Source organism: Urocitellus parryii, chromosome 7, assembly GCF_045843805.1.
Source record: "Urocitellus parryii isolate mUroPar1 chromosome 7, mUroPar1.hap1, whole genome shotgun sequence".
NCBI lineage: Eukaryota > Metazoa > Chordata > Mammalia > Rodentia > Sciuridae > Urocitellus > Urocitellus parryii.
In genome coordinates this window covers 118,924,687-118,939,446 of record NC_135537.1, presented here as the reverse complement: position 1 = coordinate 118,939,446, position 14,760 = coordinate 118,924,687, and the positions used below count along the sequence as shown (strand labels likewise).

At 45.1% G+C, this 14,760-nt stretch overlaps 1 protein-coding gene across 1 annotated transcript in view; it reads right to left on the bottom strand.

Moving 5' to 3' along the window:
* The window catches only part of Drc3 (dynein regulatory complex subunit 3), a 39,644-nt gene that overhangs the window by 5,575 nt on the left and 19,309 nt on the right, over positions 1-14,760 (bottom strand). The window contains exons 8-10 of the mRNA XM_026408716.2: positions 9,279-9,410; positions 7,453-7,523; positions 5,792-5,915 (exon numbers count right to left, since the gene is read on the bottom strand). Coding sequence (XP_026264501.1) covers positions 5,792-5,915; positions 7,453-7,523; positions 9,279-9,410 — 327 coding nt within the window. The remainder of the gene's footprint in view (positions 1-5,791; positions 5,916-7,452; positions 7,524-9,278; positions 9,411-14,760) is intronic.

Genomic DNA, 14,760 nt, shown 5'->3' with positions numbered 1-14,760 from the left:
GCCACCAATCCCATGAGGATCTGTCTGGGGTGTTTGAGGATGGGCTCCCTCAGGGGAGACTACTTTCTGGCTTGGGGAAGATGGCACTTTTCTGTGACTGGTCCACAATTAGTCACATTAGTGGCTTAGAGAGGAAAGGCTGTTGTCAAGTGGTCCTGCTGTGGTAGGTGTTTGTTTTGGCCCCGGAACAGAGGCTGTGGATGTCATGACTGCCAGTCGTCACCCAGCACCTGATGGAGCAGAGGCTGGGTGAACACAGGCTTTTACCCACTCATCCCACAGGCAACTCCTGGTATCTACACTAGTCAGTTTACACTGTTGCTGGCACTGGAATGCACATGGTGGTGAAAAGGCCATCCCTGTCCCCACTCCCAGGAGCTTATATATATGTGAAGAGTCACATAAGAAAATCAACACAAACCAGAGAATTTGGAACAGTGATAAGTCTCTGCCCCATAAGACAATGGGGTGCCTGATAGACAACAGGTTCTTAAGAAGGTGATAAGGGAAGGCCTCTCAAAAGAGCTGACATTTGAGCTGAGATCTGAATAACAAGGACTAGCCAGGTACATGGAGACCTAAGGAAAGAACACATCTGCCAGATGGAGTACCATCTGAAAGGAGCAAGCCTGGGAGACTGGGGAGCAGCTCAGAGGCTGGGGTGCTGAGCATTAGGAGTTTCAAGGTGGTGTAGGGGATGCGGCTGAAGTAGGCAGGTCTAGTCCTGAGGCATGAGTGACTATGGAGAAGAACTAATCCTAAGAGTTATGGGGAGCCATGGGGGAGAAGGCTTGTGCAAAAGAGCAAAATGATGTGGTTTAGATTTTCAAAGGCTCCTTTTGTGTGTGGAGAGCAGCCCATAAGAGAGCAGCGAGACCTTGTGCACAGTGGTGCTGGGGGATAATCCTAGCCACTTGGGAGGCTGAGGCCAGCCTTAGGGAGGCGCAGCCTCAATTTTTTTAAAAAAAGGAAAAAGTGCTGGCAGTATAGATCAACTGTGGAGGGCTTGCCCAGCACGCACAAGGCCCTGGTGTGCGGGCGCAGGCACACACACACACACACACACACACACACACACACAGAGGAAACGAGCAAGCCGAGCAAGGAGGCTAGTGGGCCAGGTAACGGATAGCAGTGGTTTGGCTTATGGTAACATGGTGATGAAAAGAAAGCAAGGGAATGGCAGTGGAATGAAGAGGCATGAGAAAAAACAAGCCCTTGATAAGAGAGTGTCTGGATCCGGGCCCTATCCACCCCGCTTCCCGGTGGTCCACCCATGGTGGACATGCTGGTGGGAACTGGGGCTGCATCACCCTTTGGGGGTGATTCCCACATCCCAGTAGTTTTCATAAACAGATACTTTCAGCTGGAAATCTCAGTTCTTAAATTCTGTTTGTAACTGCCTCTCTGAGAAAGCGCCAGAAGCCCCTACAGAATTGAACTTTCAGAAACCAAACTGTTGCCCCAAATAATGGTGCAGCTATATTCATCAAGCAAACTCTTCTCAAGTTCAAGAGTCTAATAGACCAACATACAATAATCATGGGAGACTTCAACACACCTCTCTCACCACTGGACAGATCTTCCAAACAAAAGTTAAATAAGGAAACTATAGAACTCAATAACACAATTAACAACCTAGACTTAATTGACATATATAGACTATACCACCCAACATCAAGTAGCTACACTTTTTTCTCAGCAGCACATGGAACCTTCTCAAAAATAGACCATATACTATGTCACAGGGCAACTCTTAGACAATACAAAGGGGTAGAGATAATACCATGCATCTTATCTGATCATAATGGAATGAAACTGAAAATCAATGATAAAAGAAGAAAGGAAAAAGCAAGCATCACCTGGAGAATGAACAATAGGTTGCTGAGTGATCAATGGGTTTTAGAAGACATCAAGGAGGAAATTAAAAAATTCCTAGAGTTAAATGAAAACACAGACACAACATATCGGAATCTATGGGACACATTGAAAGCAGTTCTAAGAGGAAAATTCATTGCTTGGAGTTCATTCCTCAAAAAAAGAAAAAACCAACAAATAAATGATCTCATACTTCATCTCAAAATCCTAGAAAAAGAAGAGCAAAACAACAGCAAAAGAAGTAGAAGGCAAGAAATAATTAAAATCAGAGCTGAAATTAATGAAATTGAAACAAAAGAAACAATTGAAAAAATTGACAAAACTAAAAGCTGGTTCTTTGAAAAAATAAATAAAATTGACAGACCCTTAGCCATGCTAACGAAGAGAAGAAGAGAGAGAACCCAAATTACTAGCATACGGGATGAAAAAGGCAATATCACAACAGACACTTCAGAAATACAGAAGATAATCAGAAATTACTTTGAATCCTTATACTCCAATAAAATAGAAGATAGTGAAGGCATAGATAAATTCCTTGAGTCCTATGATCTGCCCAGATTGAGCCAGGAGGATATAGACAACCTAAACAGACCAATAACAATAGAGGAAATAGAAGAAACCATCAAAAGACTACCAACTAAGAAAAGCCCAGGACCGGATGGGTATACAGCAGAGTTTTACAAAACCTTTAAAGAGGAACTAACACCAATACTTTTCAAGCTATTTCAGGAAATAGAAAAAGAGGGAGAACTTCCAAATTCATTCTACGACGCCAACATCACCCTGATTCCGAAACCAGACAAAGACACATCAAAGAAGGAAAACTACAGACCAATATCTCTAATGAACCTTGACGCAAAAATCCTCAATAAAATTCTGGCGAATCGGATTCAAATACATATCAAAAAAATTATACATCATGATCAAGTAGGATTCATCCCTGGGATGCAAGGCTGGTTTAATATACGGAAATCAATAAATGTTATTCACCACATCAATAGACTTAAAAATAAGAACCATATGATCATCTCAATAGATGCAGAAAAAGCATTCGACAAAGTACAGCATCCCTTTATGTTCAAAACGCTAGAAAAATTAGGGATAACAGGATCATACCTCAACATTGTAAAAGCAATCTATGATAAGCCACAGGCCAGCATCATTCTGAATGGAGAAAAATTGAAGGCATTCCCTCTAAGATCTGGTACAAGACAGGGATGCCCTCTCTCACCACTTCTGTTCAACATAGTCCTCGAAACACTGGCCAGAGCAATTAGACAGTCAAAAGAAATTAAAGGCATAAAAATAGGAAAAGAAGAACTTAAATTATCACTATTTGCAGATGATATGATTCTATACCTAGCAGACCCAAAAGGGTCTACAAAGAAGCTATTAGAGCTAATAAATGAATTCAGCAAAGTGGCAGGATATAAGATCAACACGCATAAATCAAAGGCGTTCCTGTATATGAGCGACAAATCCTCTGAAACGGAAATGAGGACAACTACTCCATTCACAATATCCCCCCAAAAAATAAAATACTTGGGAATCAACCTAACAAAAGAGGTGAAAGATTTATACAATGAAAATTACAGAACCCTAAAGAAAGACATAGAAGAAGACCTTAGAAGATGGAAAAACATACCCTGCTCATGGATAGGCAGAACTAACATCATCAAAATGGCGATATTACCAAAAGTTCTCTATAAGTTCAATGCAATGCCAATCAAAATCCCAACAGCATATCTTGTAGAAATAGATAAAAGAATCATGAAATTCATATGGAATAATAAAAGACCCAGAATAGCAAAAACAATACTAAGCAGGAAGTGTGAATCAGGCGGTATAGCGATACCAGACTTCAAGCTATACTACAGAGCAATAGTAACAAAAACAGCATGGTACTGGTACCAAAACAGGCAGGTGGACCAATGGTACAGAATAGAGGACACAGTAACTAATCCACAAAACTACAACTATCTTATTTTTGATAAAGGGGCTAAAAGCATGCAATGGAGGAAGGATAGCATCTTCAACAAATGGTGCTGGGAAAACTGGAAATCCATTTGCACCAAAATGAATCTGAATCCCTATCTCTCGCCGTGCACAAAAGTTAACTCAAAATGGATCAAGGAGCTTGATATTAAATCAGAGACACGGCATCTGATAGAAGAAAAAGTTGGTTATGATCTACACGCTGTGGGATCGGGCTCCAAATTCCTCAATAGGACACCCATAGCGCTAGAGTTAACAAATAGAATCAACAAATGGGACTTACTCAAACTAAAAAGTTTTTTCTCAGCAAAAGAAACAATAAGAGAGATAAATAGGGAGCCTACATCCTGGGAACAAATCTTTACTCCACACACTTCAGATAGAGCCCTAATAACCAGAATATACAAAGAACTCAAAAAATTAGACAATAAGATAACAAATAACCCAATCAATAAATGGGCCAAGGACCTGAACAGACACTTCTCAGAGGAGGACATACAATCAATCAACAAGTACATGAAAAAATGCTCACCATCGCTAGCAGTCAGAGAAATGCAAATCAAAACTACCCTAAGATACCATCTCACTCCAGTAAGACTGGCAGCCATTAGGAAGTCAAACAACAATAAGTGCTGGAGAGGATGCGGGGAAAAGGGCACTCTTGTTCATTGCTGGTGGGACTGCAAATTGGTGCAGCCAATTTGGAAAGCAGTATGGAGATTTCTTGGAAAGCTGGGAATGGAACCACCATTTGACCCAGCTATTCCCCTTCTCGGTCTATTCCCTAAAGCCCTAACAAGAGCATGCTACAGGGACACTGCTACATCGATGTTCATAGCAGCTCAATTCACGATAGCAAGACTGTGGAACCAGCCTAGATGCCCTTCAATAGATGAATGGATAAAAAAAATGTGGCATTTATACACTATGGAGTATTACTCTGCATTAAAAAATGACAAAATTATAGAATTTGGAGGGAAATGGATGGCATTAGAGCAGATTATGCTAAGTGAAGCTAGTCAATCTTTAAAAAACAAATACCAAATGACTCCTTTGATATAAGGGGTGTAAACAAGGACAGGGTAGGGACGAAGAGCTTGAGAAGAATATTTACAGTAAACAGGGATGAGAGGTGGGAGGGAAAGGGAGTGAGAAGGGAAATTGCATGGAAATGGAAGGCGATCCTCAGGGTTATACAAAATGTCATATAAGAGGTAAGGAGGGGTAAGTCAAGAGAATACAAATGGAAGACATGATTTACAGTAGAAGGGGTAGAGAGAGAAAAGGGGAGGGGAGGGGAGGGGAGGGGAGGGGGGATAGTAGACAATAGGACAGACAGCAGAATACATCAGACACTAGAAAGGCAATATGTCAATCAATGGAAGGGTAACTGATGTGATACAGCAATTTGTATACGGGGTAAAAGCGGGAGTTCATAATCCACTTGAATCAAACCGTGTAATATGATGTATTAAGAACTATGTAATGTTATGAACGACCAATAAAAAAAAAAAATAAAATAAAATTAATAAGGCTTAAAAAAAAAAAAAAAAAAAAGAAACCAAACTGTTGGAAAGTTGAAACCACCTAATCATCAGGAGCTCCTCTTTAATGGGCCCTACCGAATGCTTTATCTGGTAAACCTATTCATCCACCAACAACCCTGCAAAGCGGATTATTGCCTCCCTTTATAGATAGGGAAACTGAGGCTCCAGGAGGTTGTCGAGTTTAAGCGAGCCACTGAGTGGAGTTGGAAGGCTGTCTGGTTTCCACGCCCACTGCTCTCAGCCCCGCCCAGAGCGCTCTGCCACGCCCACCGCGCTCATCCCCGCCCTCCATGCCCAGCCCCGCCCAAAGTGCCCCGCCCCCCAGAGCGCCCTGCCCCGCCCACCGCGCCCACCCCGCCCTCGGTGCTCACCGCGCGCACATCCTCAGGGAGGTCGTCGTCTATCTCACCCTTAGCAGTCTTCTCCAGGGTGTTGATGGCGATTTCCAGGAGTTTCTCATGGTGGTGATTTTCAAGGTCCCGGCACTGAGCCATAGTGCAACCATGAGTTAAGCAAAGCCAGGTTTGGGGCAGGACGGGCACTTTCCTGACCTGTGGCTGAACTTCTGTCAAGCAAAAGTCCATCTCATCTCAACTAGAGGAGAGCAGACTTTAAGGCTCAAGGCAAACTCTTGAGATGTCAGGAAGCATTATCATCTTCACAGATGTCACCCACACGTACCAAACCCCAGGCCACTCCCCAATTCCCCCACTCTTTTTTTTCTTTTCCTTTTTTTTTTTTTTTTGCACCAGGGATTGAACCTAGGAGTGTTTAACCCCTGAACATCCTCAGCCTCCTGAGCCACTGGGATTACAGGCATGCACTGCCACTCCTAGCTAATCTCTCATTCTTGCCCCTTCTTCTCATAGCAGCTAGAGTGAGTTTAAGGACAAGGGTAGCCAGGACCCATCTGTCCCCTGCTTAAAGTGCCTGGGAACTTCCAGTTCTCTGACATGGCCTGAAGAACCAAGCTCCTCTGGCCCACCCTCAGGACCTTTGTGCATGCTGCCTTCTCTGCCTGTATACTCTCCCCCACCCTTTCTCCTGGTCCCTTTGGCTACTTAGAGGCTCTTACTGCGTGGACCCTGTCTCATGGAGGCACTTGGCCCTGGCCTCCAAGTTGGCTGCTACTCACCTGTGCATTGGGTACCACTTGTTACCTCCATAACTTCTGTCCACTTGCAGGATCTGAGCCCCAAGAGGACAGAACCAGGGCTTGCATACAGTTTGCCCCCCCCCCCCAGTGTAACAGGGCCCTGAGTTCAGGTGACTGAAGGGTTGACATGTTCCATATGTCAATTTCTGACCAAACATTCAACCTGAGGAACACATTGTAAGTAACTTGTATCTTCAATGTAGATGTTACTTAAGCCCCAGAGTGTATTAGGCTGCAACACAGGAGCAGGTGGTGATTTTTGGGGTGTCATCTTCCCATGAACCATCACCCACCTTGAGAAAAAACAGGCAAGGACTCTATTGCACAGCAGTCACTCTGGGCATCTGAATGTCACTCTAACAAGACTACTGTTGTCCTAAAGGTTGGGAAACCACCTTGGACCCTAAAGAACATTCTTTTGAACATTTTATGTGGTTCTAAGCCTTCATCCTTTGAAGCTTTTTTGTTGGTGGAAAACTGAATGTTTTACATTCCTCTCATTTCAAAGGTGGAGATCCCCATGAAATAGAATCCTATAGTGAATTTAAATATCCTCTTGGTGGAGGTGTAGATCTTTCTCCAAATCAAATGGCAAATAGGTATTTCCAGTAAAAAGTGAAATATGATGTGGAGTGCTAACTTCTTACTACCTCTGCCAACCTGTTTAGGGCACAGGAGGCAGTGGTGACTCTGCAGATGGCCATCTGGAAGAGAAACCCACTTATTTGCATCTTGCTTAAGATTCTGAAGAAGGCTTACCCTTCCTTACCTTTTGTTAGAACTGCAGACTCCTTTTCCCTATCTCCCCAAGAAGCCAGGACATCCCTAGGAACTATGTAGTACCTTTCTGTGGAGGTGTCATCACAAAAAGGATATAAGCCTTGGACATTTTCGATAAAGAGTCCCACCAAGTCAATGATGTTCCTTTCAAACATGTTTATGGTCTCCTGGAAAGGATAAAGTTAACTTGTATATTTAGATACTTTGCATCAGAGCAAAAGGTGGTGCCTAGCAGGTGCTTCCTTTAATCACATATCTCTAGGGGTGGACACCATCCACCTTGACCTCCCTGGGAAGATGGTTGAGAAATGACCTTTCCTCTCTCCAGAGCTTTGTTACTCTCCACTATCAACAAACTCCCCACCTTAAAGGTTAAATGCTCTCTTGGGCTTTGTCTGTTGGTCCCTCTGCCAGAAACGCCTGTCCTGGTCTTTTTCCTCTTACCCCCACTATCTCCACAGACTAATACCCTTATTTAGGGTTTCTCAATGTCATCTATCAACTTCCAAAGAAATAGTGAGGGAGCTATAAAGAGTCAGCCTGCCTGTATCAGCATCCCAGCCCCACCCCTGGGTATTTCTCTGGGAAAGTCACTTAACCTCCTGGGCCTCTCCTTCCTCATCTGGGAAATGGGTTTCCTGGCTGGTGCCTGTCTCCTGGAATTGGGGTGGGGTTAAATGAGCTGCTTTGCACAAAATACTCTGCAAGGTGCCTGACAGAAGACCCTCAGGGAGTGTTAGTTGTTACTGTTAGTTGCTATTTCCTGGTACTTAGCAAAGCACCTGTGGCCTAAATGGAAGTTAGTGTTATGAAGGGAACAATGGAAGATGCAATGGTGAGGCCTGTTGCTCTGGGAGCCCCCTGCCCTGATCTGCCACACTCCGAGGGCTGCAAGGTAGGCTAAGGGTACAGGGTATCTACAGGAAGCCAAGGACTGCCTGCAGGCCCAGCAAATGAGACATTTTCCAAATGTGTGTGTGAGGGCTGCTGTGGTGAATAAAAATAGGGTCATTGAAAAGCATGACTGTCCTCCCCGCCTTTTGGTCACTGGTAATACACGTAGGACAGTGCACGGTTCTGGGAAACGTTTGGATGTTGAAAAGCGATCTCCCTGCTTGAAAAGGTCGTGGGCTGCTGGCGGGCCCTCCCCTGGCGCTGCGTGTTCCTTCTGCAGTGCTTGAGCATTTCCCAGCGGGGAGCGAGTGGCTGCTGCGGGATGTGATGGCGAAATCTATCTCATGTCTGAGGTGTCACTTGACGTGTGAGGAATTGATTAGGCGCTATCTCTTGGCCCAGCCACGGCAGCATCAGATGAGGTTCAATTCATCACACCACTTCCGACTCCCGGCCTCTGCTGCCAGCGAACACACAAGTCACCCTGGCTGCTAATGAATTTTAGACAGCAGCGCTTTTCATTTCCACATCTTGCTACTGAGTTGCAGGCTCCTCGCATCGCCAGGGAGACAGCAACCACAGGCTGCGATGCGGAGGCGCCTTTGTTTGGTCCCTGAGTGGGGGTTTACTTTGTCTTGCAAGCCCTGGGACTGCTTTTGGGTCTAATAAAAAAAACCTCTCTCTGCTGAGGCTCTGGGCTCTTTCAGAAGGAGAGGAACATTCCAGAGGAATGAGCTCACCTCTCATTCTCCACAAGAGCCACTTCCCGTCTAAATTATTAAAAATGTATAAAATCTGGGGCTGGGGGTGCGACTCAGTGGCAAAATGCTTGCATGAGGCCCTGGGTTCCATCCCTGGTGAGGGGGTGGGGAGGCCAGGGGGAACACAGGAATGATGAGCAAGAAGGCTTCAGTGTGACACTCTAGATCACACTGGACCTTTCCAACACGCATGGAGGCTGTAGCTCATGGAGCGGTTTCTCAGCTGGGCCACCAGTTTCTTGCATCTGCACCCAGGCCCAACCTCACCTCCAGCTGCTCTACCAGCTGCATCTCCAGTGTCATGAGCACGTTGAATAGCTCAGTGATATCCTCACTGCACTCCATTATCTTCTTCTCAATGTTGAGCAGATCAGATTCTTCTCGGATGCTATTTAAATTCTGGAAACAAAAGCCTGTGCTTTAGGAATCAACAGTTAAGCGTAATTAGTTAATGGCAAGTGGCAATTTGGTTTTGCCTAAAGTTCAAGTCTCAGTTCTGTCATTTGCCAGTTCTGGGAGCTTGTGACGTTAGCATATGATTTTGAGTGAAAGGTGCTTTAGAAACCTGGCATGGTGGCACACATCTATAATCTCAGCTACTTGGAAGTCTGAGGCAGGAAAATTGCAAGTTCAAGGCCAGCCTGGGCAACTGAGTGAGATCCTGTCCCAAAGTAAAAAATGTAAAAAGGGCCGGGGTATATAACTCAGTAGTAGAGCACCACTGAATCCTGGATCCAATCCAGTATTGGGGGTAGGTGCTTGAAAAATAGTAGATGCAAGAAGGGAATGTTGACTCTTCTTCCCTAAAAGCAGGAGATGAAAATCCCACGAGAACGGTGCCCTTCCTGTACCAGAAGAAGGGAAGACATTCTTATCACTAGAGATGGGGAGTAAAGGCCAAGGGAAATCCGTGCCATTGAACCTTGTTAAACTATCCCTTGTCTGCCTAGTTGCTTCTCTACCATTAACTGCCCCAGCCTAACCCTTTTATCTTGTTATATATATATATATATATATATATATACACACACACACACACACATTTTTTTTTTTTTGGGTACTGGGGATCGAACCCAGGGCCTTGCACATGCAAGGCAAGCACTCTACCAACTGAGCTATATCCCCAGCCCAATTTTGTCATATTTTCACAATTTACTATTTTTTGGCCCATTTAGTATAGTCATATGCCATATAATGATGTTTTGGTCAATGATGTGTCACATGGGTGACAGTGGTCCCATAGATTATGAGGGAGCTGAAAAATTCCTCTCACCCAGTGACGTCACAGCAGTCTTAATTTCACAATAACGAAATCACCAAATGACACCTTTCTCAGAATGGACCCCACTATTAAGTGATATGTGACTATGTATTAAGCTTTCAGCCCTAAATGCTGCTTTGGAGCTTTTCTTGGAGTGCTCCCATGTACAGGTGAAAATGACTGAGTAAAATTTGTGGGCTGAGAGTTTAGCTCAGGAGCAGACCACTTGCCTAGCATGCATAAGGTTCTGGGTTCCAGCACTGAAAAAAAAGTATGCTTTTCCTCCTTAATCTGTTGTATGTCAATTTCATTCTTGGTTCTAGTTGAAGACACTAACAGGCTAAGTGTGAAATTGTACCTGCCCTTTAGGGTCAGGTGAGCCTGAATTTGAGTCCTGGATCACTTATTAGCAAGAGAGAGCTACTTTTGTTCTCTGAGCTTTAGTTTCCTCACTGTTAGTGGAGAGAAGAATCTGAATTTCACAAAGTCCCTGGAAACAGAGGCTTTATACATGAGGCACCTGAAAACAAGTGGGGGTTTGACTTACAGAGGCTCTGATAAAATGACAATCATAGATGAGAGTCAAGAAAGACACTGGGCAAAAACTGTCTTAGTCCATTTTGTGCATCTGTAGAAAAATACCTGATGCTGGATACGGTATAAAGAAAAGAGGTTTAGGGTTGGGAATTAGCTCAGTGGTGAGTGCTTGCCTAACATGCATGAAGCCCTGGGTTAAGTCCCAACATTGCCAAAAAAAAAAAAAAAATGTCTTTTAGTTCACAGTTTTAGAGGCTGAAAGTGCAAGATTGGGTGACCCTATCTGTTCGACCTCTCATGAGGCCTTTTGGCTGCATCACAACATGGTGGACAGCATTACGTAGCACGAGTGCATGCAAGACTGGCAAGTGACAAAAGTGCAGAAGAGGTCACAAGGAAAAGCAGGTACAAGAGAGTGAGCTGGGAAGCAGAGCTTGCTTTATAATGACCTGCCTCTCAAGGTACCTACTCCATCCCATGGGAGTGAGAAAAGCATTAATCCCTCCTGTTGAACTAATCAGTTCTTAAAGACACCACCTCCCAACACCATGCTTCAATAGGAACTGCAGCACAGACAGACTACATTCAAATCAGAGCAGAAAGACAGTTCCAGTCTTTGAGGGAATCAGTGGGACCCACATAGAATCCCAGGGAGCAAATGGAAGCCAGTGGTAAACTGCTGAACCATTTGGAATGAGACTGTGCTTAGGAGCTGGAGAGCAGCCCTGGGGCCAGCACAGCCCCTGAACACCAGCTGCGCACCACCAAAGGGCCTGGGAACATGAACAATGTCAGCTTGTTTTTGTCAATACTTGGTATTAGTCATGAAGAAGGATGAAGTAAATGGGGTAAAAGGGTATGGGATGCAGGACACTGATGATGGCTCCCCATCTGGAGAAAAGCCAGGCTCCATCCCTGCCTCATTTGCATTAAGACAAATTCCCAATGGAGTGAAGATGAAAATGTGAAAAGTAAAACTATAAAAGCACTAGAAGAAAACACGGGAGATTTTTTTTTTTTAAGAGAGAGAGAGAGAGAGAGAGAGAGAGAGAGAGAGTGAGTGAGTGAGTTTTTAATATTTATTTTTTAGTTCTCGGCAGACACAACATCTTTGTTGGTATGTGGTGCTGAGGATCGAACCCGGGTCGCACGCATGCCAGGTGAGCGCGCTACCGCTCGAGCCACATCCCCAGCCCCAAGGGAGATTTTTAATAAAGAAAATCTCAGAGTGGAGAAGGTCTCTCCAGGTACAACCTGAAAAAAGATTGATAAATTCTACTACATTAAAAAAAAAATTCATGGGCCAGGGTACAGCTCAGTAGGTGCTGCTCATTCCCACTTAAGAGAAATAAGCAGGGTGCACCAGGTTGACAAAGCTTGTGGTATTGGCTGTCAGCCTTGGAAGGAACAGGCTCTGTGGTGCATTTGGGCAGAAACCACTAAAAGACCCAATGCATAGTTGCATTTTTAGGATTTCATTCTAAAGGTCAGATTTGCACCAATTTATTCATAGCAACACTGTTTCAAAGAGCAAAATGTTGGGGAAAACTTAATTGTCCATTATCAATTATCAAGCTGGCGAATTCCAGCTCATTTAGGCGTTGAGATATCTTATACCCATTTAGAAAATGAGGCAAATTATTCAGTCCTAGTAGGCTCTCCGAAATGGATAGATAGTCTAGCAAAGTGCAGAACAGTGCATGCTATGTTTTCATGTCATACCACACAAACACACACACACACACACACACACACACACACACAGAGGATCCTCTGGTAGATAGTTTCCATTCTCTGCCATGTGCACGTATCACCTTTTCAAAAGTGAATCTGAGGGGCTGGAGATGTGGCTCAGCGGTAGCGCGCTCGCCTGGCATGCGTGCGACCCGGGTTCAATCCTCAGCACCACATACAAACAAAGATGTGTCCGCCGAGAACTAAAAAATAAATGTTAAAAATTCTCTCTCTCTCTCTCCTCTCTCACTCTCTCTTTAAAAAAAAAAAAAAAAAAAAAAAAAAGTGAATCTGATGACACAAGGACCTGCCTGGTCATTATTTCATGCTGACTTTGCTTACACAAGGGCTTTCCTTCTGTTGTGATGGATTCTCATTGTAGTTCTTGTTATTTTATTCTATTTTATTCATGGTACTGGAGATTGAAACTAGGGAGTGCTCTAAAACTGATCTAAATCCCCAGCCCTTTTATATATTTTAAATTTTGAGACAGGGTCTTGCTAAATTGCTGAGGCTGGCCATAAACTTATAATCCTCCTGCCTCAGCCTCCTGAGTAGCTGGAATTATTGGTGTGCACCATTGTGCCCAGCTCCCCCACATTTCTGTGAGGGATTGTCTCCATTTCACAATTAAGATATGTATGCTAGTAGCTGGTCAATGATATTTCTCTGGGTCACCAGTGAGGGGTCTAGATGAGCCCTGATTGCACTGTGACCTCAAGATGTATTCTGCTGGGTGCTATGTATGATGAGGAAGCTGGAGAAGAGCAGGACAAAGCTATAGGCGGGGACCTATGAGGGGAGGGGGAGCTGAGGCCCTCAGGGACCATGGGATCTTGGGAACTTCCAAGTCAGTGACCTCAATTTGGGTTGAGCATTGGAAGCATGTGGGGAGTTCTGGAAAAGCCCAGTGCTGGGTCACATACCTAACTGGGTACACCTGGGCCCAGCTATCAGCTTGTTTCCAGGCCCTATGAGCTCTGATGTGCAGACTGGATGAGAAACACTGCTCTTGACTCTAGGAAGAGCACTCAGGGGGCTAGGGTTGTGGCTCAGCGGTAGAGTGCTCGCCTAGCACGTGCGAGGCCCTGGATTCGATCCTCAGCACCACATATAAATAAATAAATAAATAAAATAAAGGCATTGTAATCCAACTAAATTTTTTTTTAAAAATTATATACATAAATTATATATATATATATATATATATATATTTCAGCTTAGTTGGCCTTTGAGGAGCCAGACAGTGAGGGGCATGTTCTGAGTCAGGCTCGGCTGGGCCCATGTCTTGCTTCTCCAAAGAGAATAATTGTTGAGAGGGTCAGGGACCCCTGGTTTTAGGAAGAGCTACTAGTTGATGTCCCAAACCCAGTGGCTATAGGGACCAGGTAGGAAATGTTAGTGGTACACACCTATAATATCAACCACTCTGGAGGATGAGGCTGAGGCAGGAGGATCATAAATTCAAGGTTTGGGATTATAGCTCAGTGGTAGAGTGCCCCTGGGTTCAATTCCCAGTATCATGGGAGGGAGGGAGGAGGGAGGGAGGGAGGAGGTAGAGAGGGAGGGAAGAAGGAGGTAGGGAGGGAAAAGGTAGAGAGTGAGGAGGGAGGGAGGAGGGAAGGAAGGAGAAGGTAGAGAGGGAGGAGGGAGGGAAGGAGGGAGGAGGTAAGGAAGGAGAAGGTAGAGAGGGAGGAGGGAGGGAGGGAAGAGGGAAGGAAAGAGAAGGTAGAGAGGGAGGAGGGAGGGAGGGAGGAGGGAAGGAAGGAGAAGGTAGAGAGGGAGGAGGGAGGGAAGGAGGAAGGGAGGAGGGAGGGAAGGAAGGAGAAGGTAGAGAGGGAGGAGGGAGGGAGGGAGGGAGGGAGGGAGGAAGGGAGGGAGGAGGGAAGGAAGGAGAAGGTAGAGAGGGAGGAGGGAGGGAGGGAGGGAGGGAGGGAGGAGGGAAGGAAGGAGAAGGTAGAGAGGGAGAAGGGAGGGAGGGAGGAGGGAAGGAAGGAGAAGGTAGAGAGGGAGGAGGAGGGAGGGAGGGAGGAGGGAAGGAAGGAGAAGGTAGAGAGGGAGGAGGGAGGGAGGGAGGAGGGAAGGAAGGAGAAGGTAGAGAGGGAGAAGGGAGGGAGGAGGGAGGGAGGAGGGAAAGGAGAAGGTAGAAAGGGAGGAAGGGAGGGAGGAGGGAAGGAAGGAGAAGGTAGAGAGGGAGGAAGGGAGGGAGGAGGGAAG